Source organism: Cyanistes caeruleus, chromosome 9 (assembly GCF_971803275.1).
Source record: "Cyanistes caeruleus chromosome 9, bCyaCae1.hap1.1, whole genome shotgun sequence".
Taxonomy (NCBI): domain Eukaryota; kingdom Metazoa; phylum Chordata; class Aves; order Passeriformes; family Paridae; genus Cyanistes; species Cyanistes caeruleus.
The window spans coordinates 4,909,695-4,925,104 of record NC_141709.1 but is presented as its reverse complement, the minus strand read 5'-3'; the positions used below and the strand labels follow the sequence as shown (position 1 = coordinate 4,925,104).

The following is a 15,410-nucleotide window of genomic DNA, read 5'->3' as shown; positions in this document are numbered from 1 at the left end:
TTGACTAGCTCAAATCATCAGTCAGAGAGGAAAACACTTGTGGATAGTTTAAAATTAATGTTTTTCCTTTCCAGTGAAAAAGGCGGGAAATCTCTTACCAGGGACGAGAGAGCACAGATATTTGGAAAGAAACCTCCAAAGTCTGAGTGAGTTGTATATTTCCAGAACAAGAAATTAATCTATAAAAAACCTTGATGTATGTATGTATGTATGCATCATTGTGACCTATAGAATTCACTACTGAAGGTATTTAGCCTTGATATTTATAGGTCAAAGTACTTCCAGAGCACTTCCTTTTTGCAGCATTGTAAGAGTGAAGATCTAAGCCACGTAGTTCATTCTGTCTAATGTCTGAAGTGGGGGGTCTTACTGGAGCCCATTTTGTACATTTATAAGAAGTGGGTGGGGAATGTAAAATAGCCTCTGGTTCAATTATTTTCACACCTAAGAAGACTAATACATTTTATGTCTTCATTCTTGTGCTCAGTGTTCCATTAACAGGATAAACAATGAGCAAACAGGTTCCATTCCCTTTCTCTAAGAAGATTATCATATTGTTTCTGGATCTGTGCAGCTGTACTCCGTAGAACTGAGATATTTTATACATGCCATACAAAACTATTAAGATTAGTGCTTAAGATATTTAAGCATTTGAGAATTTTATTCCATATTCTTTTTCAGTATAATTCCAGTAAACAGCTCAACCCACCTTCAAATATTTTTTCTTTATCTAAAATGCATACTTAGTTCTTTGGGCACAGGAATTTGGCTAAGATCACTTTTTTTTGACAGTGGCATGGCAGTGCTCTCCTGTGAGCAATTACAATAGCTCCTTGTCCTGGCTGCATCTGAAGAGAATCTGTGCTAATGTGGGGAAAAGTTCTTAGGCATTCTGAATATTGGTTTGTGTATGCTCTGAAAAGCATACGGAAATTAATCTGAACAAAATATTTTGAAAAACAGTGAATATTGCCAGTGTGATTATTTAACAGTTTGATCATCAATTTAAATTTTTAAATTTTTTTTGGTTTTCAGTACTTTTAAGGGGATTATTACGAATATTCTCTGGAAGGGTAACAACACCTTGCTCTGCCTTGGTGAGGTAAGGAAATGTCATGTTCTTTAGTCAGTTCTGCTTTCATAGGTGTATTCTTGTGTCAGAGGAATAATTTGATTCTTTCAATGTTTGGCAGACAGTCCAAAAATTTTCCTTTCCTCTCCTACTCTTATATACCTAGATGTGACATGTTTAAATGTATTGTCATCATTTTTTTCTGGTTTATCTTTCCCTTCTGCAGCAGTTCTATGGAGAAAAGAAGAATCCTCAGATGGGAATGCTTGAAGATCTGCCAGACACATTTGAACATTGGGCAGAAATGCTCAGAGTGAAACTGCTGTCATACCAAAGGCAGACAGATGATTACTATAATTTCTGTCTTACAGGTAAATTCATTCAGTTCAGATTTGCATTTTCTTGTGTATGTAATTTTCAGTATATAAGCTGAAAATTGCAGTGACCAAGAATTATGTCGTTGTAATCAATCACACTCAGTGAAAAACTCCAGTTGACTTTACTGGAAATGGAGCCAATATTCTTTTCTATGTATTATCAGCTACAAAAAGTGTAGCAGAAGGGCACTTGACTAAGTTAAAAGACCTGTACAAAGTCACATCTTTGTGCAGGTGTATGTTTCTCAAAGCATTGCACCTAGAAGAAGAATGTCAGGGACGTGATCTATGTGAGAGAAAATTCCAGGCTGTTTGTGTCATATACACACCCTGTCTTTTCCAAAAAGAATTTCGGGATCAGCTGAAGTGGTTTGAGGAGGAGCTCTCTTCTGTTTCCCAACTGGTAGTGGAAAGTCTTTTAAAAGAACATGAGCAGAAACTCAGCTCTTTTACTGGTCATATTCAGCATCTCTTCAACAGACAGCTGAAAGAGTGGGAGGATGTGAAGGTATGTATCATGAATATATTGGAATACTTTTTAGTGTAACCAATGCCAAGGGCATCAGATTGATAAAATTTTACTTTTCTCATTACCAGTGTTTGCTTCATCACTCTCTGCTGAGCTGAGCACAGATGTAATTTCTGTGTTTCCAGTCTGCTTAGTTCTCCTGGAAGCTTTGTATTTCGTGGAACTCTGTCCCTTCTCTCCCACCTTTCAGCTCTGGGCTGCCTCTTTCTAATCTTCTCAGCTCTGCCTGTCATCTTACACTTGGATTCTCAGTCCAAAGTGAGGGCTGTGACCTTGTGGTGTGGCCAGACAGCTCCTACTGTATGGGTGCACTCCTTTGTAAGAACGATGATGTAGGGATAATGAAATACTGTTATTTACCATCATTCATAGAAGTGGCATATTTTGTCAAGTAATATCAGAACTGAGAACAGAATCATAATGGAGATCACGTAGAAAATGCTACAGTGTCTTGAGATTACACCTTGAGTATTAAAAATATTACACATATTGAGATATAAAAAATATCTTACTTACCACGTGGTAAATGATTTTTTGTTGAAAATAAATCCCAAAATGAGAGCAGAGGCCAGCAGAGAGGCATTTTGGTGCATATTGTACTGCAGAGTTTATATCCAGACAGCCAAGAAGTAGCTCCATTTTCCTTGTCTCTCTGAATACCTTTATAGAAAATGTTTGTAGTCTACTTCCTTTTTATGGCTGTCAGTACATTCTTTACTGAAGGCATTTCTTTCTTTACATATTTGATTAAAGACTGTGCATCGGAGAAAATTACATTACTCCATAGGACATCCAAATAACTCCCTTCAGCTGGAGGCTTTGTGCCAAGAGGAAATAAAAAGGCAAAAAGATCAAACTGATGGTATTCACCTCAACACAAAGATGCTGCAGGTAATTGTAAAGCCCTTGCTTAATATGAACCTAAATGTTGCATTTGGAAAGGAGGGTGTATTTTGGATACATTTTTCCTCCCCATCTGTCTTGGTTTGAAAAGACAGGTGTCTGCTAAGGAAGGCAGAAACCTTCCTTATAAAAATAAAAAAATACAAAAACAAAAGAAAAAGAATCCACTGACAGAATCAGTGTACAACCTGACACCCTGTTGGTCAGGGTGTTGGTAGCAGTCTGATTAAATAGTGGCTGCAGTCCTCCTGGAGTGACAGATGTGGTTCTGTTGAAGCAATGATTCCATAGAAAGGGTGTAGTTTTCCTCTGAAGGTCTGGTGGTGTAGGTGGATCCAGTCTTCCTCTGGGAATTCAGTGGAGAAAGGCTGCTTGTGGTGTTCCAAGTCTCAGACTATATCCAGGTAGGAATACTTGGCTCCTCCCTCTGGGTGGAGCATCTCACAATGGGATGATGTAATTTTATCAGTCTTGCAGTGAGAATTAATAGCTCGTTAACAGAAGATATCCCCCTGGATGGAGGATGGGTTGTGGAAGAGATAAAGAACACTGCCACAGTAGGTTTTAACAGCTGGGCCATTAAGAGAAGATATCTCTTATGATATGAGTTATGAGGGATGGGTCATGAAAGAGGTAAAGAACACTGCAGCACCAGGTTTTAACAGATGGTAATAGAATATGTACTTTTTGTTAAATCTTTTATTGCAACTGAAGACACCATCCAAAGGAAACTTGAAATTTTTTTAAGTTTAGGCAATCCTGCACATGTATTGCTAAACTTTTAAGTGATGTACTGTCAGCATTAGATCAATATAGACATAAATATATCTGCATACATAGAAGTGCTGAGATACATTGTAGAACTTAACTGTATTTTGTATCATTCATAGAACCTATTGACTATGAGCTTAATGGTGGGTGGGAGTATTGGCTGTGGTGGTGACATCCTCTGGTTGTTCTCTTACTTCCAGACAACAGATACCTGGAAGAGTTTCTTCTCTGTGTATTCTATTAGTGCAAATAATTGTCACTTTTCTACACAAGATGAATAACTGAAATAAGCTGAATTTACAGGAGAGATTCAGCAATCAAAATACTTTCTCCCCTTTGCCCCCTGGGTTAATTAAAGGTTGGTTCCCCAGCATTAAAGCCCATTGTTTAGTTCTCTCAGGCCACTTATTCTGTATTCTATACTGTCTGCAGAGTACTGGTATTTTGAATTCCAAAGTAGTACTCCTTCTATTCCTAGCTCTGCATACAGACACAGAAACACAGAAACCCTGTTTAAGAGGAACATCTGGGCTAGGCACTTCCACCCAAAATACTCAAATTCCAAAATTATTTTCTCTTTGGCTATAAACTGGTTTTATCACATTTAACCCAAATATATAACTACTAGGTACCTATACACAAAACAGTATTTTGAATTTTAGATAATCAGGCAACGTTAAGAATACTGCAGAGACACTTTGAGACCCTTTTATGTGCAACTTTGAGCCTTATGTCTGTTATGTGCAGCTGCTGCAGAATGCTAGGGTTTGGTATTTGTGTAGTCTTTCAGATCCAACTTAAAAGGAGAGGAGATCAAATTATCAAAGGAATTCCTCTTGTTTGTCTCCAATGTTGAAACAGGATTGTGCTGCTGAGTGTGCTCAGAGCTTTTTTTCTGCACTGGCTGCCCTCACTGAAAAGCTCCTCTTGGAACTGGATGAAACCATCACTGTTGATGATGTAAAAGTAGCAGGTAAGAAAAGACATTGCTTGTTCAGGCCTCCTCTCCCTTGTCAAAGATAGCAACAGTGTCCCTAGGAAGAGGAGGCTTTGATATGCTACGGTATTTTACATTAAAAAATTTGCATAATAAAGGATGCAAAGCTATTTCTTGAGTGTGAAGAGCATTGAACTGCACAATTACTCCAAAGCAATTGTATTCCTGACATTGGTTAGTTCCTGCTGAGCATATCTTCTGTTACCTCCCAGGAACTGAAATACCTACAGAGAAGACATCAACTTTAATGCATCGTAAACAGTCTGGACTTCCTCTAGGAACATCCAAAGTGCAACAGTTACTCAAACGAGGAAGGAGGTAGTATTTGGAGATACTGAACTCTGTTCTGTCTAATTCCTCTGCTCTGAACTGATAACAGGACCTGTCCTCATAGTTTTTTGCTGCACTTATTGAAACTGCTGCTCTTCATTAGTAATGTCATTGAACTAGCAATAAGGTAGTTTGAGTGGGTAATGATTTTAAAGAAAGAATTGCAGTGGATCCAAATAAAAGTGAATTACATATATTGTAAAACAATACCACATCACTGCTATTGCTATGCCATTTGCCTGTCACTAGTTATCAATTCATTCCATTCAGAGCTATGAATAGTCTGTGTATTGTCATTCAGACTAAATGAATTCTTTACAGTGGAGAGATCCTGATGCTTTAAAAGAAAAGGTGGTTGTACTAAACAAAGACTTTTTAAGGTAAACCTTTTGTGGAAAAAAAATAACATTGATCTTTGGTACCTTAGTACAAGTAAAGTGAATTAGTATGATCTGTTCTCTTTTCTAACTTCTTTTCTCGTGTGTTTTTTGGTTGGTTTGATTTTTTTTATAGGAGTTGGCCAGGAATACCTGAGACTACTCTTCCTGACACTCCAGACTATACTCTTTGCAGAGGAACTGCATCAGTTTCAACAGCTAAGACAACCCTGGGCCATCTGGCAGTGGTGGACGCAAGACAAGCTGCATATAAGGTGGGTCTGTGGGGAAGGACTCTTGAGGGGGCTGCTGCTGTTGTGGGTTTGGTTTTTTAAGAAGACAATTATAGAATCTTAGTTGTGTGTGTAAGTTTTTAGCATACACAGTGTTTGCAGATCTTAAGGCCCTATTATCTGTGTGTAGAAATCCTTTCTCATGTCCATTCCTTCATGATGCTATCAGAAACAGGGTTAGTTTCTCAGGGAGTCTTCTTGTTCAGAGACATGACAAAGGGGAATTGTTTCAGCAGACAAGCATGGATGATGTCAGAAACAGGACACTGCATTTTGGCAGCATCATAGTTCCAAAAGCAGCTGTGCCCAGTGCCATTCCAGTCCTGCTTGTTCTCATTTACCTATCTTTCTGAAGCCTATACCTCCAGCCTTAGATCACAAAAGCTGGTTTTCCCATAAAAGATGAAGAGGTGTAAAATACTTCTTACCTTTCTTATATCTGCAACTATCACAGATGACTGTGTCCACCATAAAAATGATCACTCTTTCTTCACTGAGTCTGTTAAAAGAATGCAGACAACTCTGAGTCTCTGACTGGCACAGACAATGGTTTTCAAAACAGCAGTGCTCAGCAGTTAGGAGAATATTTTACATTAAATCACTTGGAGATGTGTTTATGCATCTGACCTAGAAGTAACTGTACTCCCACTGAACTAAATTAACTTTTTTAAAATATCTGGTTTTAACAGGGGAATGTAAAATATACTGTCAATGACAGCAAATGCCATCAAAACTATCAATTTGCATGTGTGTTTTATGTATCTAGTTCTGCTGCCCTAGAAGCTTATTACAGCACAGATTTGAAGGGAATGTGGTTATTTGGATACAAATGGTTAGATAGAAGGATTGGATATAGAATGCACACATGCCACAGTAGTATTTTCCTGCATGTGTGTTGCATTAAAAACACAGTACTTTATGTTTTAGAGCATGGACTGTAAGAATATTAAAGTGCTGTGAGGTTTTTATGGTAGTTTACAAGTTTCTGTCTAGAGGTTTTTAGCAGTTTTGTAATAGTTGAGTTCATACTTTTGAGTACAGAAGCTCCACCAAGAGCCCAAGTGCATCCTGTGTTGGAGATGCATACTTGGGTCTTGAGAGAAGGGAACTCCCTACCCTTGGGAAGTAATGGTAGTGAGGTGAAGATCTTGCATTTTAGCAAAATTTAAATATTGCTGTTAATTTAATTTCAGAAGTCTTTAAAAGGAGCACAGCCAATAATTAATTATTCATATAGTTCTGTTCTCAAAGGAAAAAAAAAATAAGTGGCCTCTATACAGTCTTCTGTTATAATAGATCAGGACCTGGATTTGGGCAAATAAAATTACATTTTGTCACTAGCAATTTTGTCCTTAATTGCTGGGGTTTCTTCTACAGAAATACAAAAGTAAAGTTGAAGAGATGTTTGCCCAGGTCAAGGAAGAAAGTGCAGCTCAGCTGCTGGCAATTCAGCGTTGGAATGATTGGTGGGAAGCATCTGTCTGGAAGATAAAGCGACTCTACCTCTGAGATCAGTCAAGTTTTGCTGAGCTTTGTTGGTGTAAATTGACAAGTTTGTATGAATGTCACTGATATTTTCCTTTTATCTTACTAATCTGTTGCATTGAAAAAAGCTACTTTTTGCCTTTTTGTTTGTTTTGCCACGTTACCACTCTTGTTTGCTCATATGCGGTCTTAAGACTACTACTTTGCAATTTACATAACGACTTGGTTTGGCTTACAGTATCATCTGGTACCATTCACAGGTGTTTGTGCACAGGAACCCTCTGTGCAAGGGCACTTAATGCGTATTTATCAGCAGAGTTTACAGGATTTTTCCCCTGTGTGCTGGTTTGGTCTGAAAACTCTCCAAGGCATGAATGAGAACTATCCCTAACTAAGCACCCAAGTTAAGGCCCCTGTGCCCAAGCACCCCTTCTCAGAGACCTCTGATTGGAGATGGCCAGCCTGAAGAAGATACACATTTGATGTTGTCTTGATTCAACAAGCTTTGACTTGCCTACCCTTCCCACTCCTTGCCTTGCCTCTCCTACCTTGTGTTGCCTACAGTTTCTTTCATTGCCATGCCTTGCTTGCCCCTCCCTTGCCTTGGCTTATCTATCGCTCTCTTGCCTTTCCTTCCCTTCCCCTCCCTTGACTTGTCCCTATGTTACCCCTTACTTTCCTTGTCATGCTTTTCTCTTCCCTTGCCCCTCTCTTTCCTTTCCCTTTTCCTGCCTTGTATTGACTTGCTCCTCCTATGGCACTCCCTTGCCTGGCCTTGCCTTCCCTCACCCTTTCTTTCTTTACCATGCCCCTATGACTTACCCCTCCTTGCCTTTTCTTGCCTTTTCTTGCCTTTTCTTGCCTTTTCTTGCCTTTTCTTGCCTTTTCTTGCCTTTTCTTGCCTTTTCTTGCCTTTTCTTGCCTTTTCTTGCCTTTTCTTGCCTTTTCTTGCCTTTTCTTGCCTTTTCTTGCCTTTTCTTGCCTTTTCTTGCCTTTTCTTGCGCTTCCCTTGCCTTTCTTGTGTTTTCTCACCTTGCCTCTCCATTCCGTTGCCTTGCTTCTCCTTGCTTTCCTTGCCTTGCCCCTCCATTGCCTTGCCTTTCCTTGCCCTTGGCTTGTTGACCCGTCCCTTGCCTCACCTTGTCTATCACTCCCTTGCCATCCCCTGCAATACCCCATATACCCCTCCCTTGCTGTGCCTTCCCTACCCCTCCCTTACATTGCCTCTCCCTTGCCTTTCCTATCCTTGCCCCACTCATGCCCCTCCCTTGCCTTGCATTCACTTTCCTTTCTTTTCCCATCCTATGCTCCATCCTTGCCATATTCCACTCTTTCCCTTCCCTTTTCTTGCCTTGTCCCTCCCTTGCCCCTTCTTTGCCTTTCCCCTCTCTTGCCTTACCTACCCATCTCTTGCACTGCCTACTCCTCTCTTGCCTTGCCTACCCCTCCATTGCCCTTTCTTGCCTACCCTTCCCTTGCCTTGCTGTCATTTTCCTTTTATTCCCTTCCCTTGCCTTCCCTTGCTTTGCCTTTCTGTTGCCCCTTCTTCCCTCCCTGCTGCTTTGTCCTCCATGACCTCTCCATTGCCTTTTCCCTCCCTTTCCCCCCATTACTCTTTGCGTTCCTTCCTTTGCCTATACCTTGCCTTGCCAGTTTGAAAGTAAAAGCCTTTTACTTTCCTTGCCTTGCCTTAACTTGCTCTTGCCTTTCCCCTCCTTGCCTTTTGTTGCCCCTGTCTTGCCTGCCCTTGCCTTGTTTTGCCTCTCCCTCGATTGGCCTTGTCTTGCCTTGCCTTGTCCCTCCATGGCATTGCTGCTCTCTGTCCTTCCCATGCCCCTTCTTGCCTTGCCTTTCCCTTGCCTTGCCTTGTTTGGACTTGCTCCTTGTAGTGGATTTAGGTTCCTCTGAATTTCTTCCCCAGAAGGGGGAGGAGGCGGCTTTCTGGGTGAATAGTGATCAAGACACAATAGGAAGTGTCCGATGGCCCTGGCATTCCAGTGGAGTCATTTTGGGGTTGGGGAGCTTTGGCTGGGGGATGGGCTTTTCTGCTTGGGGTTCTTCAAGAGTTGTGGCTTGGTGCTGTGAAAGGTCTGACCCGAGACTTGGGTGCAGGTGGGTCCTTCCTTTTGCTGGGGGATTCAGAGCAGTTGCATGGGTGTTGCCTGGAGCCAGGCAGTCTCAGCCAGATCTCTTTCTGCACAGTAGCTCAGCAATATGATTGAGGCCTCAATCCTACCTCCCTCAGCTTGTGCCTGCTGCTGTTTGCAGTGCCAAGACCAGTTGCCACCCATGTGAGTTTGCAGGAGGAGAAATTTTCTTCCTTCCCTCCCTGTGCTGGCTGTAAGAGGATCACTGCAGCTTTTGCCCCAGCAGAGCTGCCAGCACTCCTGCCAGCTGTGACTGAGCCATTGCAGCCTCTGCTTCCCAGAGTGTGCCAGCACCCCCTGCCTAGTGTAGTCATAACTACATAACTGAAGAAGAAAAATGGTATTTAGCACGTGGGAAGTTTCTGTTACTGTTTTGTTGTTATGTTAGGTTTTTTTCTAGTAAAGAACGGTTACTCCTTTTCCTACATTTTTGCCTGGATGCCCCATAATTTTGAAGTTACAGTAATTTGGAAGAAGTTTTCTTTCCATTCCACAATGGTTCCCATCTTCCTTGGCAGGCATTTGTCTTTTAAGCGAAGACACTTCTCCCTTGCCTTATCCCTCCATTGTTTTGCCTTCCTTGCCCCTTCCTTGCCTTGTTCCTGCATTGCTTTCACTTTCCTTGCCTTTGTTTTCCCTACCCTACCCTCCCTTACCTTACCTTGCCTCTTCTTTGCCTTGTCCTTGTCCTTCCTTTCCCCTCCCTTGGTTGGCTTTGCTTTTCTTACTTTACCTTGCTTTGCCTTGCCCCTCCATTTGTTGCCCCTCCTTTGCCTTATCCCTCCCTTGCCTTGCTCACACTCTTTGCTCACCCACCTTGCTTTGCTGCTCCTTTGCCTTGCCTTGCCTACCTCTCCCTTACCTTGCTATGAACTGCTTAATGTTCCATTGCTTTGCCTTGCTTGTCCTTCCCTTGCCTTGCTTACACCTCCATTTCTTTACTTTGACTTACCAGCCCTGCTGTTGTCTTGCCTGCCTTTTGCTTACTTTACCTTAAACTGCCTAGTCATCCATTGCATTTCCTTGTCCCCTCTCTCTTTCCTTGCTCCCCTCCCTGTCCCTTATCCCCCTTTGCTGTGCTTTGCCCTTCCTTTGCCCATCCCTTTACCCTTTCTTGCTTTGCCCCTCCCTTGCCCCTCTCTTTTCCTTTCCCCTTTCTTGCTTTGCATTGACCTGCCCCTCCTATGTTCCTCCTTTGCCTCTCCCTTTCCCATCTCTTGCTTGGCTTTTCCTTGTCTTGCCTTTCCCTTCCCTTGCCCCTACTTTTCCCTCTCCTGTTTTGCCCCTTCCTTATCTTGCCCTTGCCTTGCCTGACCCTCCATTTCCTTGGCTACTCCATCCGTTACCTGCTTTTCCCACGTCTCTTACCTTGACTTGCCTATCCCTCCCTTGACTTTCAGCAAGGAAATGCAAGGGAGGGGTGGGAAAGGAAGGAAAGAGAAGACAATGGACGGGTAGGCAAAGCAATAAAGGTGTGAGGAAGGCTCCACTCTACCTCCTTGGGCAGCCCATTCCAATATCTAATCACCCTTTCGGAGAAGGGTGAATACCCTTTCTTCCTAATTAACAACCTTGGCCTCCCCTGTCACAGCTTAAGACTATGTCCCTTTGTCCTATCACTGCTTGCTTGGGAGCAGAGCCCAACCCCCACCTGGCCATACTCTGCTGTCAGGGAGCTGTACAAAGCATTCAGGTCACCCCTGAGTCTCCTTTTCTCCAGGCTAAACAACCCCAGCTCACTCAGCCAGTCTTCGTAACACATACACTTCAGGCACTTCATGAGTTTTGTTGCCCTTCCCTGGACCCACTCCAGCCCCTCAAGATCTCTCTGGCCACGAGAGCCCAGAACTGGACACAGCACTCCAAGTCCCTCAGCTGTGCAGGAACAGGGTGTGTCCTCAGTGTGCCAGCACAGGGGACAGCCACTGCCCTTGGCCTGTGGCCACACCATGGTTGGCACAGCCCAGGGGCCATTGGCCTCATGTCCACCTGGGCACACCTGGGCTCCTGTCCAGCCATTGGCACCAGGACCCCCAGGGCCTTTCCCAGCGGACACTTTCCAGTCACTCTGCCCCAGCCTGGAGCTGCAGGGGGTTGTTGTGGACAAAGTGTAGGGATCTGGCACTTGGCCTTGTTGAGCACCCTCACACTACTGGTGTGTTGGCCCATCAATCCAGCCTGTATGGGTCCCTCTGCAGGGCTGTCTTGGGGTAGTTTTCTATTTCCTGATCATCTGCTCTATGCCCAGTTCTATGTCCAGATCATCTGGGTCCAGGAGAGGGGTGAGTCTTGGGGGTCTGTCATGGGGTGACTTTACCTTTAAGATAGATTTGAGAGCTAAAGAAGTTAAAGCTGCTGGTGGCTGATGGGAGTCTTTTCTCCTGACCAATTATCGGTCACTTCTAAGAATTGACAGCAGTTTTGACCATTGAAAAGTGAGATCAACTTGTGAACATCGCCTTAAGAGGTAAAGCCAGAGCTCTCTTGTTCTTTTTGGGTTTCTGGCCTCTGACAAGGTAACAGGCTCTGTCTCAGCCTCTTTCCCTCCCCCTCCAGGCTGGACAAGGCCGCAGAGTGCGGGGTGGGGGGGGAGAGAAACGGAGCCGGCCTGGTCTGGTTTGGTTTGTAGTTTCTGCTGCCGGACTGAAACCTGACACCATGAACTCTTGCAGCTTTTCCAAGACTGTAATTCTTTTACTACCTCTGTTATAAATGCAATGGCAAAATAGGGTTAATATAAAAAGCGATTTTTTATAAAATAATTTCAATTACAAGCAACAAGAGAAAAAGCACAATAAATAAATCAGCGCAGCGCCGGGTGGACAGGGGTCTGTACCCAGAGGTACAGATTTCCCAAATCCATGAAGAAGGGACTGCGGTCCGGGGTTTTTATAAGGATTTTTGTATCCTGAGGCAAAACCCGGGATGGGCACAGTCCAACAAAGAGTCTAGATGTGTGGGTGAATAGACTTCCCGGATGAGCTGAGTCAATGGTCGAAGGGGCAGAATCCTTTCACACGCGAATGGCTCTGAGTGTCTTCTGATTGCATCTCCCGGGGTGGAGTGGCCAGTTTGGGTGCGGAGGAGATGGATATCTCGACCTGGCCACTCTTATTGTCCGGTTTGATTGCTCGTGTCCTGCTCTTTATTTTGTGCTGATAAGCGTCGCCGTTGATCCTTACTGCCCAACTCGGGAAGGAATCTCTGGATTATTTTACATTTTGTATCTTTACAGTATTACAAATATAACATATAATTCATTATTCTCCTTCACGAATTTTTATCCAATGCTATATTTATCACACCTAGATAAAACGTGCAGATTACTCCTTTTTCTCAGAGAGACAGAGAGAGAGACAATCAACATGAAGGAGACATCATAAAACCAAAGACAGTGAAGAAAAGAGTTAAGTTTTAAATGGGGAAGAGAGAATAAGGAGATGCTTTATAAGCTGAAATATTTTTCTGTTAAAGCTATGGAGATAGACAATGTTCTAAAAAAACTCCTTTAATTCATGACAGAGTATATTAGGAAGAATGGAGTGTTCAAAGTTTGGATTTTGAGCAAAAGGTAGAGTAATTGTGATACAGTGAGGTGCTGGAACAGAGTGAAGATTTGAAGCCTTGAGGGCAATGAGAAAACTGTTTCCAGAGAAGCTCACAGAGACAGATGAAGAAGACTTTTGCCTTTGAATAATTCATCCTTAAAATGACATCTCTAGACTCATGACCCATACACACCTCAGAGTGATGTGAAATGGGAGGAGAAAATCTGATGGCAGATTTCCAGGCAGCTGGCATCAGAGAAATAGAAAACTGTAACAGAAATAGTTTTCTTGTGAGAAACTCCATAGATTAGCAGAAGGAGACTTCTGTTTCTCTACAAAGACTGATGAAAAGACTCTAGCAGGAATTGGGACTGTTTTAAACACCAAAGTTCCAAAGGTTTTTTTTGTCTCTATGTTGTCACGTGAACAAGGGAATGGTGGGTAGTGGGGGATAAAAGGGTTTTCTGAAAGTTTATTCTGGTGTTCTTATTCTTGTAGTTTTGTTAATAAACTTTCTTTATTCCTTTTAAGTTTTAAGCCTGCTCTTGCTCTAATCCATATCTCACAGCAAGAAATAAGTAAGTTTTCTAGTAATTTTTTAGTTACTGCTTTAAAACCACGACAGGGTCCTTAACGCACTTTATTCAAAGCCTTATTGCCCAGGCATCCATCGTGCCTGGATTCCTTTTCTTGTTTAGCTAGCTTGGGTTTTGTTAGCTTAGGCAAGAAGTTGAGTTTTTTACCTTTCCCTGGTCTTGGAGACCATGACAGCAATCCTTCAGTGTTTTTTTCCTTGAATTGGATGGTTTGGTTTTGGTTTGAGATCAGAGTGGACAATCAATGGGACAAAATTGGCCAGGAACCAGCAGGAAGGCAAGGGATCCCTCCATCCCAGCCCCAGCCCTTGGAAAATCCAAGTGAATAAGAGAAAGGACACCAAATCCACCAGCTTCATCGGCTGTGGAGAGGGAACTCACACCAGAGATTCACCAGGTTCTCATCTGTTTTGCCCAAGCTAATGCATGAACCCTTTGGTTTGTTTTCCCTTCCCCGAGACAGAAGCCAGCAATGTGGCTTTTCTTCCAACACGTTACAGCCCATGTTTTGGGCTTTCATTTTTTCTTTCCCTGGCACTTTGGTTTATTTTTTGTTTTACTTTTTTTGTTCCAATGTGGGTGTTTGGAGGGGGGAGGCAGGGGCAGGATAAGGTCTGACAATTCAATATTTAGCATTTATTCTTTTTTCTTTCCCCCCTGTGCCATGCTGTGTGGGTACTCTGTCAATAAATGATTGGGGTTTTTTTCATTTTCATCTACTAGTATTAATCTCTTTTTGGCAGAAAGGGATTGTTAGAACCCTTTTTTGTTAAAGGAAACACTGGACTCTGCAATGCCAGAGTGTTTTTCTCCTAAATTTGTCTCTAAATCAAGACAGGTCCATAAAAAAGAAGGCAAAACCTGTGCTAAACTAGGGAAGAAGGGAAGGGGGGTAGAAACTCCGGCCAATGCCCAGCACCTTTCCTTCACAACTGCCTGCTAAAGCCTTTTTTACATCTGGGAAACCAGCCTGAAGCCTTGTCTTGAAGTGATTTATGATGATGATCTATTCCATCATCTTCTGTTTATGCCCAAAATGGTTGCTGTTACCCTGGGACTGGGTGTGTGTGGGATTGGAGAGGGGGGAATTTTAGGCATTTTGGTGGGCATTTTTGAAGCCTCACCACTCAGATCTTCCATGGTGCTGTGCAGCTTGGTTTTGCTTGGCTAGCTTGGTTTTCTTGGCTCAGGCAAAAAGCTGTTCCTTGCCCTGGCTTGGAGAAGCTACTGTAGCACCTTTCAGCTGCTGGGCTGAGACTGGAGGAGTGGGAACCAGCAAGAGCAGAGTTTCCCCATTCCAGCCCCAGGCCCCAGGGAGCCAAGCCAGAGAGAGAAAGCAAAGCAAGAGACTCCAGCTGAGCTGCTTCATCTGCCTTGGAGAGGAGGTCGGTGCCAGAGAGCCGCCAGGTGTTTGCCTTCTTCTGGAACTCCTACATGGAAGTTACACTTCCCTCAGCATTACAGCTGGCACCATCTCTCACACAATGTGTCGGGAAGGGATATTTCTTCAATGTTTTCCCCATTCTGTGGGCATTCTTGGGTCTTTGTTCCTCTGCCTGTGTGGGGTAGGGGGTGAGTCTGCAAGCAGTCTGTCATTAATAAATCGTTGGTTTGGTTTTTTGCTTTTACTCTCCTCTATTAGTATTCATTTCCTATTGGTGGAGGAGAGTTGTTAAAACCCTTTAAAGGAGACTACTCATTGCAGGGTGTCTTCTCTTAGATATGTCTCAACACTGAGGCAAGCCTCCAAGAGCCAAGATGCCACTATCCTGGGGGAAAAACCCTGTGCTGTTGCACTCCTGGAGTGAGCAAGCATGTGTACCAGTGCCACATGTGAACTGCAGGAATCACGCACTTTGTCTTCATTTCAGAAGGCAACAGACTGCATTCCAGCTAAGCTGTCAGCCCTGAGACCAGGAAATGCAGATAAAGCCACTTGGAGCAGCAGAGAAAAAGTAAAGGCAAAAACTGTTTTGCCCTCTCCC

The 15,410-nt window shown here is 43.1% G+C and overlaps 1 protein-coding gene across 15 annotated transcripts in view; it reads left to right on the top strand.

The window, feature by feature from the left end:
- Window positions 1–13,359, top strand: part of LOC111932565 (coiled-coil domain-containing protein 180-like) — a 34,459-nt gene extending 21,100 nt beyond the window's left edge. For all 15 annotated transcript variants that reach the window (XM_086842594.1, XM_086842595.1, XM_086842600.1 and 12 more), the window contains 9 exons: window positions 75–146; window positions 1,036–1,102; window positions 1,299–1,443; window positions 1,797–1,957; window positions 2,732–2,869; window positions 4,514–4,625; window positions 4,862–4,967; window positions 5,493–5,631; window positions 7,027–13,359. In XM_086842594.1, coding sequence (XP_086698720.1) covers window positions 75–146; window positions 1,036–1,102; window positions 1,299–1,443; window positions 1,797–1,957; window positions 2,732–2,869; window positions 4,514–4,625; window positions 4,862–4,967; window positions 5,493–5,631; window positions 7,027–7,158 — 1,072 coding nt within the window. In that variant the 3' untranslated portion in view covers window positions 7,159–13,359. The remainder of the gene's footprint in view (window positions 1–74; window positions 147–1,035; window positions 1,103–1,298; window positions 1,444–1,796; window positions 1,958–2,731; window positions 2,870–4,513; window positions 4,626–4,861; window positions 4,968–5,492; window positions 5,632–7,026) is intronic.
- Window positions 13,360–15,410: the final 2,051 nt, after the last annotated feature.